The sequence below is a fragment of the Mus caroli genome, chromosome 17 (assembly GCF_900094665.2).
Source record: "Mus caroli chromosome 17, CAROLI_EIJ_v1.1, whole genome shotgun sequence".
Classification (NCBI taxonomy): Eukaryota; Metazoa; Chordata; class Mammalia; order Rodentia; family Muridae; genus Mus; species Mus caroli.
This window is the reverse complement of record NC_034586.1, coordinates 5072639-5087031: the sequence shown is the minus strand read 5'-3', so window position 1 is coordinate 5087031 and position 14393 is coordinate 5072639. Positions and strand designations below refer to the sequence as shown.

Here is a 14393-nt window from a genome sequence, read left to right as displayed (position 1 = left end):
ATTATATCTGAAAATCTGCAAACCTGATTTAACCAAAGCTTAAATTAGAAGTTTGACAATGTAATATTAGCACACATACACACATACACACACACACACACACACACACACACACACACACACACCATGTATTCCAAAGGCAAGCAATAAGTTATTTGTGGCTAATTACTTGCTTTGATTTTCTTAGGCTTAGTCTATGTTACCATGTAATGACATTCTCCAAATTAGGTCTGTTTATAAAGTGATATCCAAGGTTGGAAAGTAAAAATAACCCCCACAGAAACAACGCAAAAAGCATTAAAAGAACAGCTGGTTTTGCCATTTGGAATCCATTTATCAATTACCTACCACAATTCCATAAATTTTACACTGAAGTAAACATAGATATTCTGCTCTACTTAGCATTCTGTCTATGCTCTCCATGAAGCTAGAGTGTTGTGCTCCCACTAAAATCTGTTTGTCATGCCCATGAGAGGTTAAAGGGAGTCTGTGGAAATGTGGGTCATATCTTGAAAGAAACTAAACAAGGCTATTTGCTAATTACATGCCTAAATTATTTCCTTAGGGCATTAAGCTTTCTTCAAATACTATCACATTATTAGTTTTAGGTCAAAGTTTTACTTACAAATTTCATAGAATAATGGTGTGTATGTGTGTGTGTGTGTGTGTGTGTGTGTGTGTGTGTGTGTGTGTTGGGTGGGTTGGGTTGGGCTGCGCTGGGCTGGGCTGGGCTGGGGAGATGTTTCAATGGATAAGAGTACTTGTTGAGGGCTAGAGAGATGGCTCAGTGGTTGAGAACACTGACTGTTCTTCTTCCAGAGGTCCTGAGTTCAATTCCCAGCAACAACATGGTGGCTCACAACCATCTGCAATGAGGTCTGATGCCCTCTTCTGGTGTATCTGAAGAGAGCAACTGTGAATACAGTAAATAAATAAATAAATAAATAAATAAATAAATAAATAAATAATTTTTTTAAAAAGAGAGTACTTGTTGAGCAAAATGTAGACCTGAGTTCAAATTCCTAGAACCCCTTAAAACTTGACTGTAGCTAGAAGTACTAGTAACACCAGGGATGTGAGGAAGGAAACCAGAAGACAAATGAGGCTCCCAGGCCAAGCATCCTAGCCAACCTGGAAAGTTCCAAGTTCGTTAAGAGACCCTGTGTCAAGCAAATAAAATGAGGCCTGTTACTTCAGGACATCCAATGCCATCTGGCTTCTGTATGCGCACAACAATGCACACATTCACACACACACACACACACACACACACACACACACACAAATATGCTTTCAATTGGCACATTAAAATTCTGCATGTGATTTTTAATCACTGGAAATCATAGGCATATGTTGAAGTATTTGTCTTCCCTTAGAAAACAAATTGTGTATCCAGTGCTCTTGAGTTTATCAGAAGTAAAATAACAGTTACACTTTTATCTGATGAGCAGAAAGAAGAGCATAGCTTTGTGCACAGCATTGGCATTTGAGACAACCATGAATGAATGAAGTCCGTAAGACTCTGATCTGCTATCAGCCCTGGTCTGTAGTTAACATCTGCCTAGGAAAAAGCCTTTGTCCCAGGATCAGGGTAGTGAGGTTCTTTGAGTAAATTAAAGAGCTGAAGAAGCAGTTATCAGGTGATAAGATCAACAGATACTTGTGGGGGTGGGGGGAGGATATGGTGTGAGTGTATATGTGTGTCCTTTGTGAGGAGGATATGGTGTGAGTGTATATGTGTGTCCTTTGTGGGGAGGATATGGTGTGAGTGTATAAGTGTGTCCTTTGTGGGGAGGATATGGTGTGAGTGTATATGTGTGTCCTTTGTGGGGAGGATATGGTGTGTGTGTATATGTGTGTCGTTTGTGGTATGTGTACGTGCATTGTTGTTGCTGCTGCTGCTGGAGAATGAAACCCAGGCCATTATACACGCTAGGTAAGGGCTTTACCAGTAAACTGCACCCCCAATTAAGAACAATTATTTTGAAACTTATTTATATAGATAAATTCATTCTAAATCACTATTATTAATATCCATTGCTATTATTTTATTAGATTTTTTGAATTAATTATTGAGACTTAATAGTTAGAGTCCACTAATTCATTCTATTCTTTTTTTTTTCATGTGACTAATTTATTTATGTTTTGGTTTAGTTAGATTTGGTTTTTCTTTTTTTTTATTTTAATTTTTGTCTTTAATAGATCTTTTCCTCAATTACATTTCCAATGCTATCCCAAAAGTCCCCCATACCCTCCCTCCTACTTCCCTACCCACCCTTTCCCATTTTTTTGGCCCTGGCATTCCCCTGTACTGGGACATATAAAGTTTGCATGTCCAATGGGCCTCTCTTTCCAGTGATGGCCGACTAGGCCATCTTTTGATACATATGCAGCTTCTTACAGTGTATACAAACTATTGGTAAGCCATCGTTCAAGGTTCACAGTTTACCTTTACCTATACCTATACCTATACCTATACCTATACCTATACCTATACCTATACCTATACCTATACCTAGATAGATAGATAGATAGATAGATAGATAGATAGATAGATAGATAGATAGATACTGTATGGATGTAGAGAATCTGCATAAAATTATTTCAAAGGGACTGAACTCGCCCAGTCTCAAAAGATCTAGCCAGCCAAATTTTCTTCTCAAGACAAAGCCCCACACTAAGGAGAAATCTGTGTGGAAGAAAAGGGGAAAGGGAAAGAGGGTGTCTAATTTAAAACATGGGTGAGAAAACTGGGGGCTTGACTTGTACCTGGAACCCCAGCACTTGAGAAGCCAAGGCAGGAGAACTACCTCAAGGTCCAGGCCAGCATGGACCCCAGTACAAGGCTCTATCTCATAAGCACAGTGGGCTAGAGATAGCTTAGTTGTAAATTTCACATTGAATATATAGGTAGGGGGAGAGAAAGAGAGAGAATACAAGGTTTTTCAATTGTATAAATATCTAATCACTCAATGAAATACCTCATTTCCTACACTAATAACTACATAGCTTATATTTTCCAGAAAGCCACCTCCCATGAAGATTTACTTATAATATGTGACCTTAGACTATGTCATTGAGGAAACACATTGTGCATACCACTGTGTGTAGAGGTCATTAGCATGTACATAAAGAGGTTCATTCGGGTCCCCTGTCTTGTTTGGATGGGACCAGAACAGTGAGAGAACAGAGGAGAACTTTCAATGTGTATCCACAACCTACACCTTCTAAATTAACTAAGCCATTCAGGGGACATTCCCAGGTACTTGTGTATGAGGTGTCAGAATTGAACATAAGTGTGACAGAAGTAATGACTTCTTTTTTGTACTCCCATAACACACACACACACACACAAACACACACATACACACATCTATACCTCATTCCAGTATATTCCCTCCCTTCCCACCTTCTAAGGGAAATGTATCACACTCAAACTTGACTCCTCTTTGTCTCATACCAGGCAAGCAATCTGCCTGAAAGTTCTATTGTTTTTGCCTTTCCGTGTGTCCAGCTTCAGCCAGTGATCCCACCTCCACACCACCTCCCTGGTCCAGGCTGCCATCAGCACTCACAGTGACTGCCAAAGAGAGCTTGGGCAAGCATCTCTGCTTCCTGCATCCCCTATGCCCTTTAGAGTCTATTTTGAGTGTATCTGTCAGGCAGATGCCTTTAAAACATCAGTCAAGTCATACCAATCCTCTACTCAGAGCTCTCCAAGGCTCCTGGTATCTTTTAGAGAAACAGTCAGAGTTCTTACAATAGCCGTCAGGGACCCCAACATCCAGGAGCCCCGTGAACCTTCTGCCTTCACTGTCTCTCACACTTCCTGGCTCAATCAGTTTCAATCCCACTGCTCTTACAAGTACTGCTCAAAACAGCCAAGTATTTACGGCCTCAGGACCTTTGTACCATCTGCTGTTCCGGCTGCAGAACTCCTTCCCTGGGGAGCCGCAGGCTTACTTTCACATCTCCTTCAGATATCTACTGAAGCGTGCCTTGTCTGTAAGGCTTTCCCCAAACACTGCTTATACTCACCATGACTGGCTTCCCGGGGAGCCCATCCCAATCTTCTTTATCATTCCCCTCACTCACAGCCCCTCAGAACCCTTTCATGTTCATCTTTCAGCATTTGGTGTGATCGTCTCACAGATGAGGACAGGGCTCCTCGCTTTCTTCAGTGCTCCATCCTCAAATTGGACTCTCGGGAGTATCTGATGGATACGGGGTGGACTCTCAGCAAAGGCTACATAAATCAGTTAATAACTTAGCAAATCCACTTCAGTGACCTGAGTTTAGAAGCCAAAATGGTCCAATAGTGTCAGAACAGTATCAGAAGCGCCGTGTTCCCGTGGAATTCCAGATGTCTTCCACGGGCGAGGACACCACTATGGGGACCTGAGCTCAGACAAAAAGTCAGGGGTACAACAGTCCAGAAGCACAGAGCCCTGGTTAGTTTTTGACAGCGTGACATGAACCAGAACTACCTAGGAAGAGAGAACCTCAAATGAGGAATTACCTCTCTCACACTGGCCTGTGGACATGTCTATGGGGTAGGTTCTTTTTTAAAACATTGCTAATTAATATAAAAGAGCCTAGCCCACTGTGAGGGGCACAATCCCTAGGCAGGTGGGCCTGGACTATATCTGAAAAGCCTCTGAGCAAGGCAGAGGAAGCAAGCAGGAACTGAAGCAGAGGCCCAGAGGGACAATGCTGCTTGCTTCAGTTCCTGCCTCCAGGCTCCTTTCCCTAGATGATAGGCTGTAACCGGTAAGCCAGGTAAATCCTTGCTTCCAAAAGTTTGTTTTGGTCAGTGTTTTTATCACAGTGACACATAAACACACAGCAGTCTCTGTGGGGAACAGCCTAGAACTCTGACAGAAGGGGTCTCAGGGTCTGCTATCCCAAAAGGGTACTCAGTAAATGACCTAAGAGAAGATGGCTTCTAGTTGTCCCTACCCCAAACCCAGACAAGAAAGAAACCCCAAAGGCATGGGTATGTGGTTTCACAGTGGCAGTGGAGGGGAGGGAGGATGCTGCAGTGAGCCTGGTCACCCACTCTTCTATTGGGCTCGAGACAAAAGTGAAGTGGGCATCCCCTAGGCCTTCCAGAATTATACCCCAAGTCCAGGATCCCATTAGGAGGGAACATTTCACCTGTCTCCTGTCTCCCAGATTAAAGGGCACTCAGAACTTCTGGGGAGAGGGGAATAAAGGAAGATACCTCAGAATCCACCCTGCCCTAAGGGTGTCTCTTCAATGGTGGGCAGGCCTGGAGACTGTCCCAAGTTGGGATCTGGTGCTGTAGACCTAGGCTGTGAACAGAGCCTAGAGGGGATGTCTTTAGAAGCCTTGCTCCTTCTAAGACTCCTTCCTTGCGCACATGAATGTGTTCATGTACACATACAGAGATAGTGCTTTTCTGATCTAGCCCTATCCCTTGAGCTCCTGTCTCCCCCACCAGACCCCTTTCCCACCCATCTTCCCTCTCATACCTTTTTTGTACCTTCTCTCTGGGCCCGTAGACGTCTGTATCTGCTTGCATTCCTGTCCAGGAAGCTTTGAATGCACCATAGGGCTGGCTTGGTGTCTTAACAAGGGTTTCTGTTGCTATGAAGAGACACCATAACCATGAAAACTCTCATAATGAAGCCAGTGGAAAGGGAACCAGGCAGAATAGCAGGAGAATGCTCTTTGATTGACAATCCTCTTCTTCAAGCCCACTGTCAACTTACAGGTGGTCAGCAACTGTGAGGTCTGTTTTCTAAGTGATTATAAAGCCTCATCAAGCTCGGCGGTGGTGGCACACGCCTTTAATTCCAGCACTCAGGAGGCAGAGGTAGGCGGATTTCTGAGTTCGAGGCCAGCCTGGTCTACAAAGTGAGTTCCAGGACAGCCAGGGCTACACAGAGAAACCCTGTCTCAAATAAATAAATAAATAAATAAATAAATAAATAAATAAATAAAGCCTCATCAAATCTGGAATAGAAACATACAAATATATTACCTTAAAAGACTGATAGCACTCATCATTTAAAATACATATAGTACTTAAAAGTTAGAATAGTTTATGGACACAGTGTCACAGAACACTAGATTTGGGTGGAAAAAAATCTGTTTTCTAAAGAAAAAACATGTTAAATGTATATACCCCTTTCTCCCTGGGTTTTCAGGAAAAGTTTCTTGTATCCCGGGATAACCACAAAGTCCTAATCGTTCTGCCCCTACCTCCCAAGTGCTGGGATTACAGGCATTTGGCACCATGTCTGACTACGAACTAATTCATTTTTGTTTTGAGTATGGAAAACTTTCACTGTGCTGGGTCACACTTTTACCCCATATCCTTATCCTCAAATCCCCCAAATACGATCCCCCTACCATCTTACTCCCACCCCCCAAATGTGCATCCTTCCCTGAACTGAACTGAGAAGACAATCCTAGAGTCCTTTAACTGGGAGCCTCAGGCAGAAATAAGTCTTGTCTGAGACTGCTCTGGGTCACCATGCAAAGCTCACCTTGCCTTTCGATTCTTCCAGTACAATAGGTACCAGCAGTATGGTGCTGAGGAATGCGTGCTGCAAATGGGAGGTGTGCTGTGCCCCCGTCCTGGCTGTGGAGCTGGACTGCTACCTGAACAGGGTCAGAGGAAAGTCACCTGCGAAGGGGGCAACGGCCTGGGCTGCGGGGTGAGTACTGACCACATCTAGTGGCACTTGGTGGTGTGCACCTTGCTTTCGTGGAGACTCTTAAGACCGCTGGCATTTTCCTTCCAGGTTCAGACATATTGAACTGATTACAGAAAAACAGATTGCTTTTTCTTTGTCTTCTTCATTCCTGAGGAGTCGACCTCTGAAACTGTTTGTATTTATGTTGGAAGGAGGAATTGTGCTGGGATGTTCTGCGCTCTGTTTGCTGGGATGTTTGTTTTAAGATGCTTGAAACCCCCACACCAGACCTTTACATATTCCTTGCCATGTTCAGTTGATGCAGGGGGGCAGAGAAAGTCTTCTCAAAGCCCTCAGAGTAAAAGTGGAGGAGGAAGCGAGGTCCCCATGGGGACTGTTTAGTCCTTTCACCTCAGCATTTACCATCTGCTGTTGATCTTTGATGGGAAACATTTCTTTTAGAACTGCAGATTCATGAGTTTTCTGAAGAAGGGTACAACTAGCCATGTCTTAGTACCCAGGTCTGGCTCTTGGTTAAGTCTCTTGTACATACGTTAGCGTTTGTTGTTCTAGCGAAGCTTGCTGTGTGTCCTATGATGTGCCTCACAAAGACAGTGTTGTGTGGTAGAGGAAGTAAAAGTTGAAATATAGATGCCCTGATGCTCTGAAAGGAAAACAAACAAAAGTTGCCTCTGGGTTAATAACCATAGTTGCGTGCAAATGAAGGCTCAGGGAAGTTCACTGTCCTCACAAGCTGTATAAATCAAACCTCAGCCCCAGCCTTGGTCTCCACCACATACGGTGTAGTCCACACTGCCTGTGGATGGCCTGAGGCTGGCTGCCACAGTTGGGAATCAGAATCCTGTCAACTACTTTCTTTGCAAGCAAGTTACAGTCATTTTAGACTGATGGCTAATTTCATTTGTCTGTCTGCTGTTATCCTAATGGTTTTGTCTATAAAGCTGACTTTTAATATTGCTTCATGAGAAAGATGATTTCTTTGGCCTAGTTTTTACATTGTTTCTTACATTGCTGTGAGAACTTTCAAGGTTTTAAGTCGTGTTGTATTTTGGAAACATTCATGTGGTATTTGTGTATTTGGGTTCAATCCTTTTTTTTTTTTTTAATACAGCATGGCTTCATGAGCAGCCTGTGTATTTAAACTGCAAAGCCTGAGAAATTACTTTCTAAAAATTTAATAAATGTATTTAATATTGGAGTGAAAATACGAAGATAGCTTGTGGGAGTCAGTTCTCTCCTCTGACTGTGGGGGTTCTGGAGGGTCATACTCAGAGTCACGTACTTGGTGTGGATCCTGGGGGTCACTAGCACCCAGAGTCACGGACTTGGTGACAAATGCCCACTGAACCATCTCCCTGGCTCAGGAATTTGCTTCAGAGGTTGTTTGAATGGTTGCAATGCCTTTGGGTCATGTGTGTTTGGGAACGAACTTGACCTCTGCGGGGAGGGGACGAGGGGGGCTATATTTGGGCGTCCCTTTGTCCTTTGGAAATCTGGGTAATATGAGTCTTTGTTTTAATTTGATTTGTTCTGTTTTGTTGTTTGCGGAAGAAGAAATGTCGGGCTGTGTTCATTAGCTAATGCCGTGTAACAAATAGCCCTCCATTCCCTCATTTCTTAGGACATGTATTAGGTCCCAGAGCTTCTAAGGGTCAGGAGTCTCAAACAAAGGCTTTGGCTGAGAGTTGTGCTTCAGGGTGTCCGATGAGGTTACAGTCTGAGGGAGCATCCCTCTGAGAGTGTGACAGAAGCAGAGAGACCTGCCTGTAGGATGGTTAGTATATAGGACCCTGTTGTACAAACACATATTCATGTCCATTGGAAAATGAGATCCTCTGACCCTTTCTGCCTTTCTGTCTCTGAGCTCACCAGATGCCAAGGCTCAGTGAGCATTATCTAACATGCTATTAGAAGGTTTTCTGTGACAGTCAAGGTCCATCTGGCAATAGCCTGGCAGATCTGTCGTGGTCACGGCAGATTCATTGCTAAGGTAAACAATGATTTGAGAGAAGGTACCACTTCCTAGGATTCGAGTTGAAATTTGTACTGATTATCCCACTCCATATTCCTGCCCCGATTCTACAGTCTTCTTCACGGTAAAGTCATGTGGTTGAGGTTCCCTGGAGTAAATGGATGACAGAGTGTCCCAAATAATGCAGAAGCATCAGAAATAAACTAAACTTGCTTTCCACTCATCGATCCCAGTATTAGAACTGCTTCCTTAGCCTCACAAAGATGTGGTCAGAAAGTAAGTGCCTTCACACACTTTTATAACAGGGTGTCTTAATAGCACTCCTACAATTTGATGGTCTGTGTAGGGATGCACAGAAAGTCCACTACAGAAAGTACCTATCAAAGGCTCCCTCAGCCACCAGGTAGCGAGCTTGTGCGCGCTGGCATATGAAATCTCTTACTCTTGGGAGCTCTCTCTTAGTCTTGGGAGCACTGCAATTTTAGTTTTTGCTGAGCACAGAATATTTATATATCACCAGGACATATATATATATATATATATATATATATATATATATATATATATACACATCCATATATATATGGATCAAATAACCTGACCCCATTCCCCCATTCTGAGCTAAGACTTTGATCGTATTTAGACTATGGCTCATAAAAGCATTAATTGATTTCCTGAGGAATGTCTGTGATGCACTGTTCTTCCTGCAGCCTCCTCACAATGCATCAGAACTACCTCACTAACATTTATGCCTGCTATGCAAAATGTTGACGTGCTTAATACTGGAAAATAGCAGCCAAATACAAAACACCACCATAGTCACTGACCAGGAATGAAGGGAAGTATGAGAGTCAAACCTCCTGTGTCCCCGATAAACCAAGCGTATTTGTCTTATTTGGACTGGAATATATCCAAGAGACATTTTTTTATAATAACTGAATTTGAGTGAACAATTTTTCATTTTAAATTAGAAACCCAGGGACATGATTTAGTATCAGCCAAAAGGAAATCAAACAAAATAAAGAGACCTTTAAAAGCATATTTTTTTATAAATGTGTTTTTATTTCACGTGCATTGGGGTTTCGCCTGCACGTATGTCTGGATGAGGGTGTAGAATCCCCGAGAACTGGAGCTACAGACAACTGTCTCCATCCTGTGGGTAGTGGGAATTGAACCCGGGTACTCTGGAAGACTGTTAACCACTGAGCCATCGCTCCTCCTCTTAAAACTGTATTTTGCTAAGGAAATGAAAAGGCATTTCTTTAGGCCCTCAACCGTCCCCCTTTCTTTAACAGATAGTGCCTACATAGCAGGGAGCTGGGTCAAAGGGCGACACTGTGGCATGTGCCTCAGTCCCTCATCAACACGGGCCCCTCCTGAGTCCTGTAGAGCAAAGCTGTTGCTCTGCACTGCATTCCTCAGAACCAGTCTTAAAATCTCGCAAGCTCTAAGTTGTCAACCCAGCATCAAACCTAGATTCACAGACACATGCAGAGTATGGTCATGCTGCATTAGGGGCGGGGAAAAAAAAAGGTGACTTTGATCTTATTAGGGATTTTAGTGAAGTGAGAGTCTGACCCTTACCTTCAGTCTTTGTGTAGGGGAGGAGTCAATGAAGATGCAAAGATTTAAGTTATGATTGAATTGAAACTCAAAATAGCTGATAGGACAGAGAGCCCTTTATCCATACACTGAGTTTAGAAATGAAAAGGCAACAGGCGTTCGCTGATGTGAGGGTGAGGGGGGTGGTTCTCTGTGTTCTTCCTGACGTTGGTTTTCAGCTTGGATTGTGCAGCAGGCTCTTCTGTACACCTGGCTAGCCTTAAACTCAATAGGTAGCCAAGGAAGCCCTCTCCAGAACCACGGCGTGTGCCACCATGCCTAGCTTCCTTTGCTGTTCTTTAAGGAGATTTTGGTTTATTTTTATGAAAATACATAAATTATAATGAAATATTTTTTGTCAGCTATAATGAGTTGGTTCTTTCAAAAAGAAATGGAGTTAAAATCTAGACTCCACTTGGATGTGGCTTGCACCGTGATGTATGCAAGGAGACACCAGACAAGATGAGCATCCATCAGGATGACTAAATAGATGCCATTGAACACAAAAGCTCTAGGCTCTGCCATACCGAACCTACAAACATGCCCCGGGTAGAACCATGCCAAGGTTGATATGTTAATTTTTAATCTATAAAGCGTTTCTCATCAAAAAGCATTTATGAAAGAAAAATCAATGCTAGGAAATGTCAAAAAAAATATGCATTCCTTGTTTATTTGACATGTGTCCAAAAATCTAATTTCAACTCCAAGACTGGCTCATTTGCAGATTGGAAATAAGTCTTGCTAGACATTCTGCCTGCGAGACAGCTTGGAGTGCAAAGATAGAAAGCTTTGGAGAGTATTTATTTTAATTAAAGAAGCCGTTCACAAATGTACAAGCAAGCTCCTGCATACCGTTTCTCTGCAAAGTGTTTGTCAATTGACAAATGTTCCTGGAAAGACGGAGTTCTGCGATTTGAAGTGTATGCTTTACAGTCCAGCACAGATCTGGTTATTCTGCAATTTGAAGTGTGTGCTTTACAATCCAGCACAGATCTGGCCGTCCTACTTGTCTCTAGTCAGTTTTTGTTTAAATAAAGGGAAGTACTAGTCTGTTTGGATATGAATATCTTCTGAGATGCTCCTGTTGCATGGTCCCCAGCTAGGGTTGCTGTCAAGGGTGATGGGGTAGCTAGGCAGGATGGGTGGCAGGGAAGGAACCATGTCATAGCCAAACGGGGGCATTGGAAGTAGAGACTAGTACCTGGAAGAAAGTTCCTTGAGCCATCTCTTTGAGAATAATAGCTTGTTCCTAAGAAACCCTTTTCCCTCTGATGTAAGCTGCTTTTCTCCACTCAGCGCACAGGAGTGATGTACAACATAGTCACGCGATGATGGATGGAAAGCACCAACACAGTCAGCCTAAACAAACAAACAACAACCAACCAAACAAACAAACAAAAAAAAACCTGTTCTTCCGTTGTACATTTCTTTATCATGCATTTCATCACAGCAACAAAAGACTAACACAAGTATGAACTAATTTTATCCTTTCAAAATGTTAAGCCCCCAACTCTCTGTGTTAGGGAGTCATCATACTCACAAACCGACCAAAGACCCCTGGTCTTGCTCTGTGAGCTAACAGAGAGCACAGGGCGGTGCAGAATAGAGTCACTGAAGAGAATACTGAATTTGGTTTTACTTTGATGATGCTCTGACCTCTCTCTAGGGTCATGATGCTCAACATGCACATATGCTGTTTCTTACATCCAAAGTCAATACAACCAACAGTTCATTTCCTTACAGTAGCCCCATTCTGGGTGCTGAGCGGTCACACAGGGCAGGGAGCAGCTGTATTGCGCGTTATATTTGCGCCTATTCTGTTCTGCTGAAGAACAGTGCAGGTACCGTTGCAACACTGGAACATCCTCTGTCTTGACTCCAAACACTTTAACCTCTGCAATATGTATAACAAGAGAAATCTGGAATACAGGAATACAGAGCAGGCCAGGCCTGGTGCTCTGGGCATCAAATCCCAGCACTCAGGAGGTAGTCAATTTGAACTATATAGGGACATGGCGGTGGGGGTGAGGGTACATTTTGCAAACCGAGGACCCCGCAACACGGGTTCTTGGGGCTCAGGTAAGGAAATGAGGGGCAGGATTACAGTACAAGTGCAGACTGAAAGTAAATTCAGCCAGGTGGAAACCAAATAAAATGTTACTTTTCTTTGGAGCCTGCTAGGAATGCGATGTGGAGAAAATAGGCCGAGCAAAAGGGGTCTCTGCATTTAACGTATAAACCAGGAGAGGAGCAGGCCCCTGCATCATTCATTGGGTGGTGTTACTGGTTTAGGTTACAGTCAGACTATTTGATAAGTTCCAGGCCGGAACCAGCCTCAGCCTCTGGGTGTGTTTGGTGGAGGGGATACACCACACAGTTCATTGCTGTTAGTGTCTCTGGGAACGCTTAGCCCTCACTCCAAAGCTCTTCTTAGCTGGGGTTGTAGCATTCATGAAATCTTGGGTCAGGCACCAGAACCACCTAAAGGCAGAGCTGGTGGTCCATGTCTTGGAAGCCCAAGGACATCTTGGGATATGGACAGAGATCAAAGCCAGCCTGGCCCACCTTCTGAATCCTGTTCCAGCAGAGGCACTCCCTTTCTACCTCAAGTGTCCCAGAACCAAGGCGACTCCATTTTGCTTTTCTTTCCTGACTGGGAATGAAGTGACAGGTAGATGTATGAGTAGCAGGCATGAGGTAAGCTGGAGCAGAGAACTTTATTTTCTGTAGGATTAGAAGTTTCTGGTATGTGAGCGTGCAGTTTCCTGAAGCAGTAGAATGCTCGGAGTGCATCTTCTCCATTCCGTAGCTCAGGAAGGGTCTTTTGTGCGCTGTGTTTTCCAAGACAGGTGTTTCACAAAACAACTTGGGATTCAAATCGTTCCCTTCATGGTTTTTTATGCAATGTGCTAAGTAGCATACCACTGGTTATAATGAGCTTGCGAGATCTCAGCCTCAAAGCCAGCAGGCCCACGTGTTTTCCTCTTAGTGGAGAACGGATAAATGACTTCCAAATCATATGCTATGTTTGTCTCACATGTATTTTTAGTACTCTTGCTTCAGCATTTCATATGCATACAATGCATTTTAATCATATCTGCCAGCTCTTCCCACCTTTCCACATGCCTCCCTCGCATCCCCCTTCTCTAATTTATGTTATCCTATAGTTTTATTGTTGCATGTATGCATGCCTGTGTGTATATGTACATACATACGTATGTGCATGCGTGCGCATGTGTAGGCCTACTGAATCTAATTAGTATTGGCCATATGAATGTGGTGGTGACCACTTGGGCATACTCAGTATATTGGAAGACCTGTCACTGAAGAAATCTGCCCTGCTCTCAAAGTTGTTGACAACCTATAACTCCTCAACTAGAGAGCCTTTCTACCATCCATGCTGGGGTCTTGACTTGTGGGTCTTGTGCAAGCCACCATAGTTATGAAGAGTTCATGTGTACGCCATGCCCATCATACCCAGAAGACACTTGCAATCAACCCCTTGCTCCTCTACCATTGAAATCCCCATGCCTTCATCAGTCATGATGCCTTGAGTATTGTGTTAACGTTATAGACATCCCATTTGAGGTTGAGGATGCCATTGTCACTTCTTCTCAGAACTATGGAGATGTGAGTCTCTGTGATAGCTTCTGTCTGCTGTGAATAGAAGCTGTTTTAATGGGTGGTAGATTTTTACTAGTCATGAAAGCTTGTCACTGGGCCTGGCTCAGGGCTCAATTGCATTTCTGAGAGTCCATTTCTATAGTAAAAATCCTTTTAATTCTAAAACTGTTATAGACATGTGTAATAGGTTTAAGATCAATTCTGGAAGATAAGATGCATTTTCATAAATTGACTGTGTATGCTGAATTACAGCTCATGGTCAAAGAGTCTCTATTAAATGAATGGCATATTCCAACTTTTCATAGGGTAAGTTAGTTCGGGGAGCAGAATATTTTCTCACGGTGGATATATATCTCATAAAACATTGTGTCAGATATTATGACCATCACAAAGGGACTGTTGAATTTAGAGATTTGGTTGTATTCTTATATTTGAACAAATCGCTTCCACACAGCAAGAAGAAAGGTCACATGACTATAGCTGAACCCAGCCAGCAGGAAATGATTCAG

At 43.1% G+C, this 14393-nt stretch overlaps 1 protein-coding gene across 3 annotated transcripts in view; it reads left to right on the top strand.

The window, feature by feature from the left end:
- Prkn (parkin RBR E3 ubiquitin protein ligase) overlaps positions 1 to 14393 on the top strand; it is a 1182118-nt gene that overhangs the window by 980991 nt on the left and 186734 nt on the right. For all 3 annotated transcript variants that reach the window (XM_021186390.2, XM_029471043.1, XM_021186389.2), the window contains one exon: positions 6537 to 6686. In XM_021186390.2, the coding sequence (XP_021042049.1) occupies positions 6537 to 6686 (150 nt within the window). The remainder of the gene's footprint in view (positions 1 to 6536; positions 6687 to 14393) is intronic.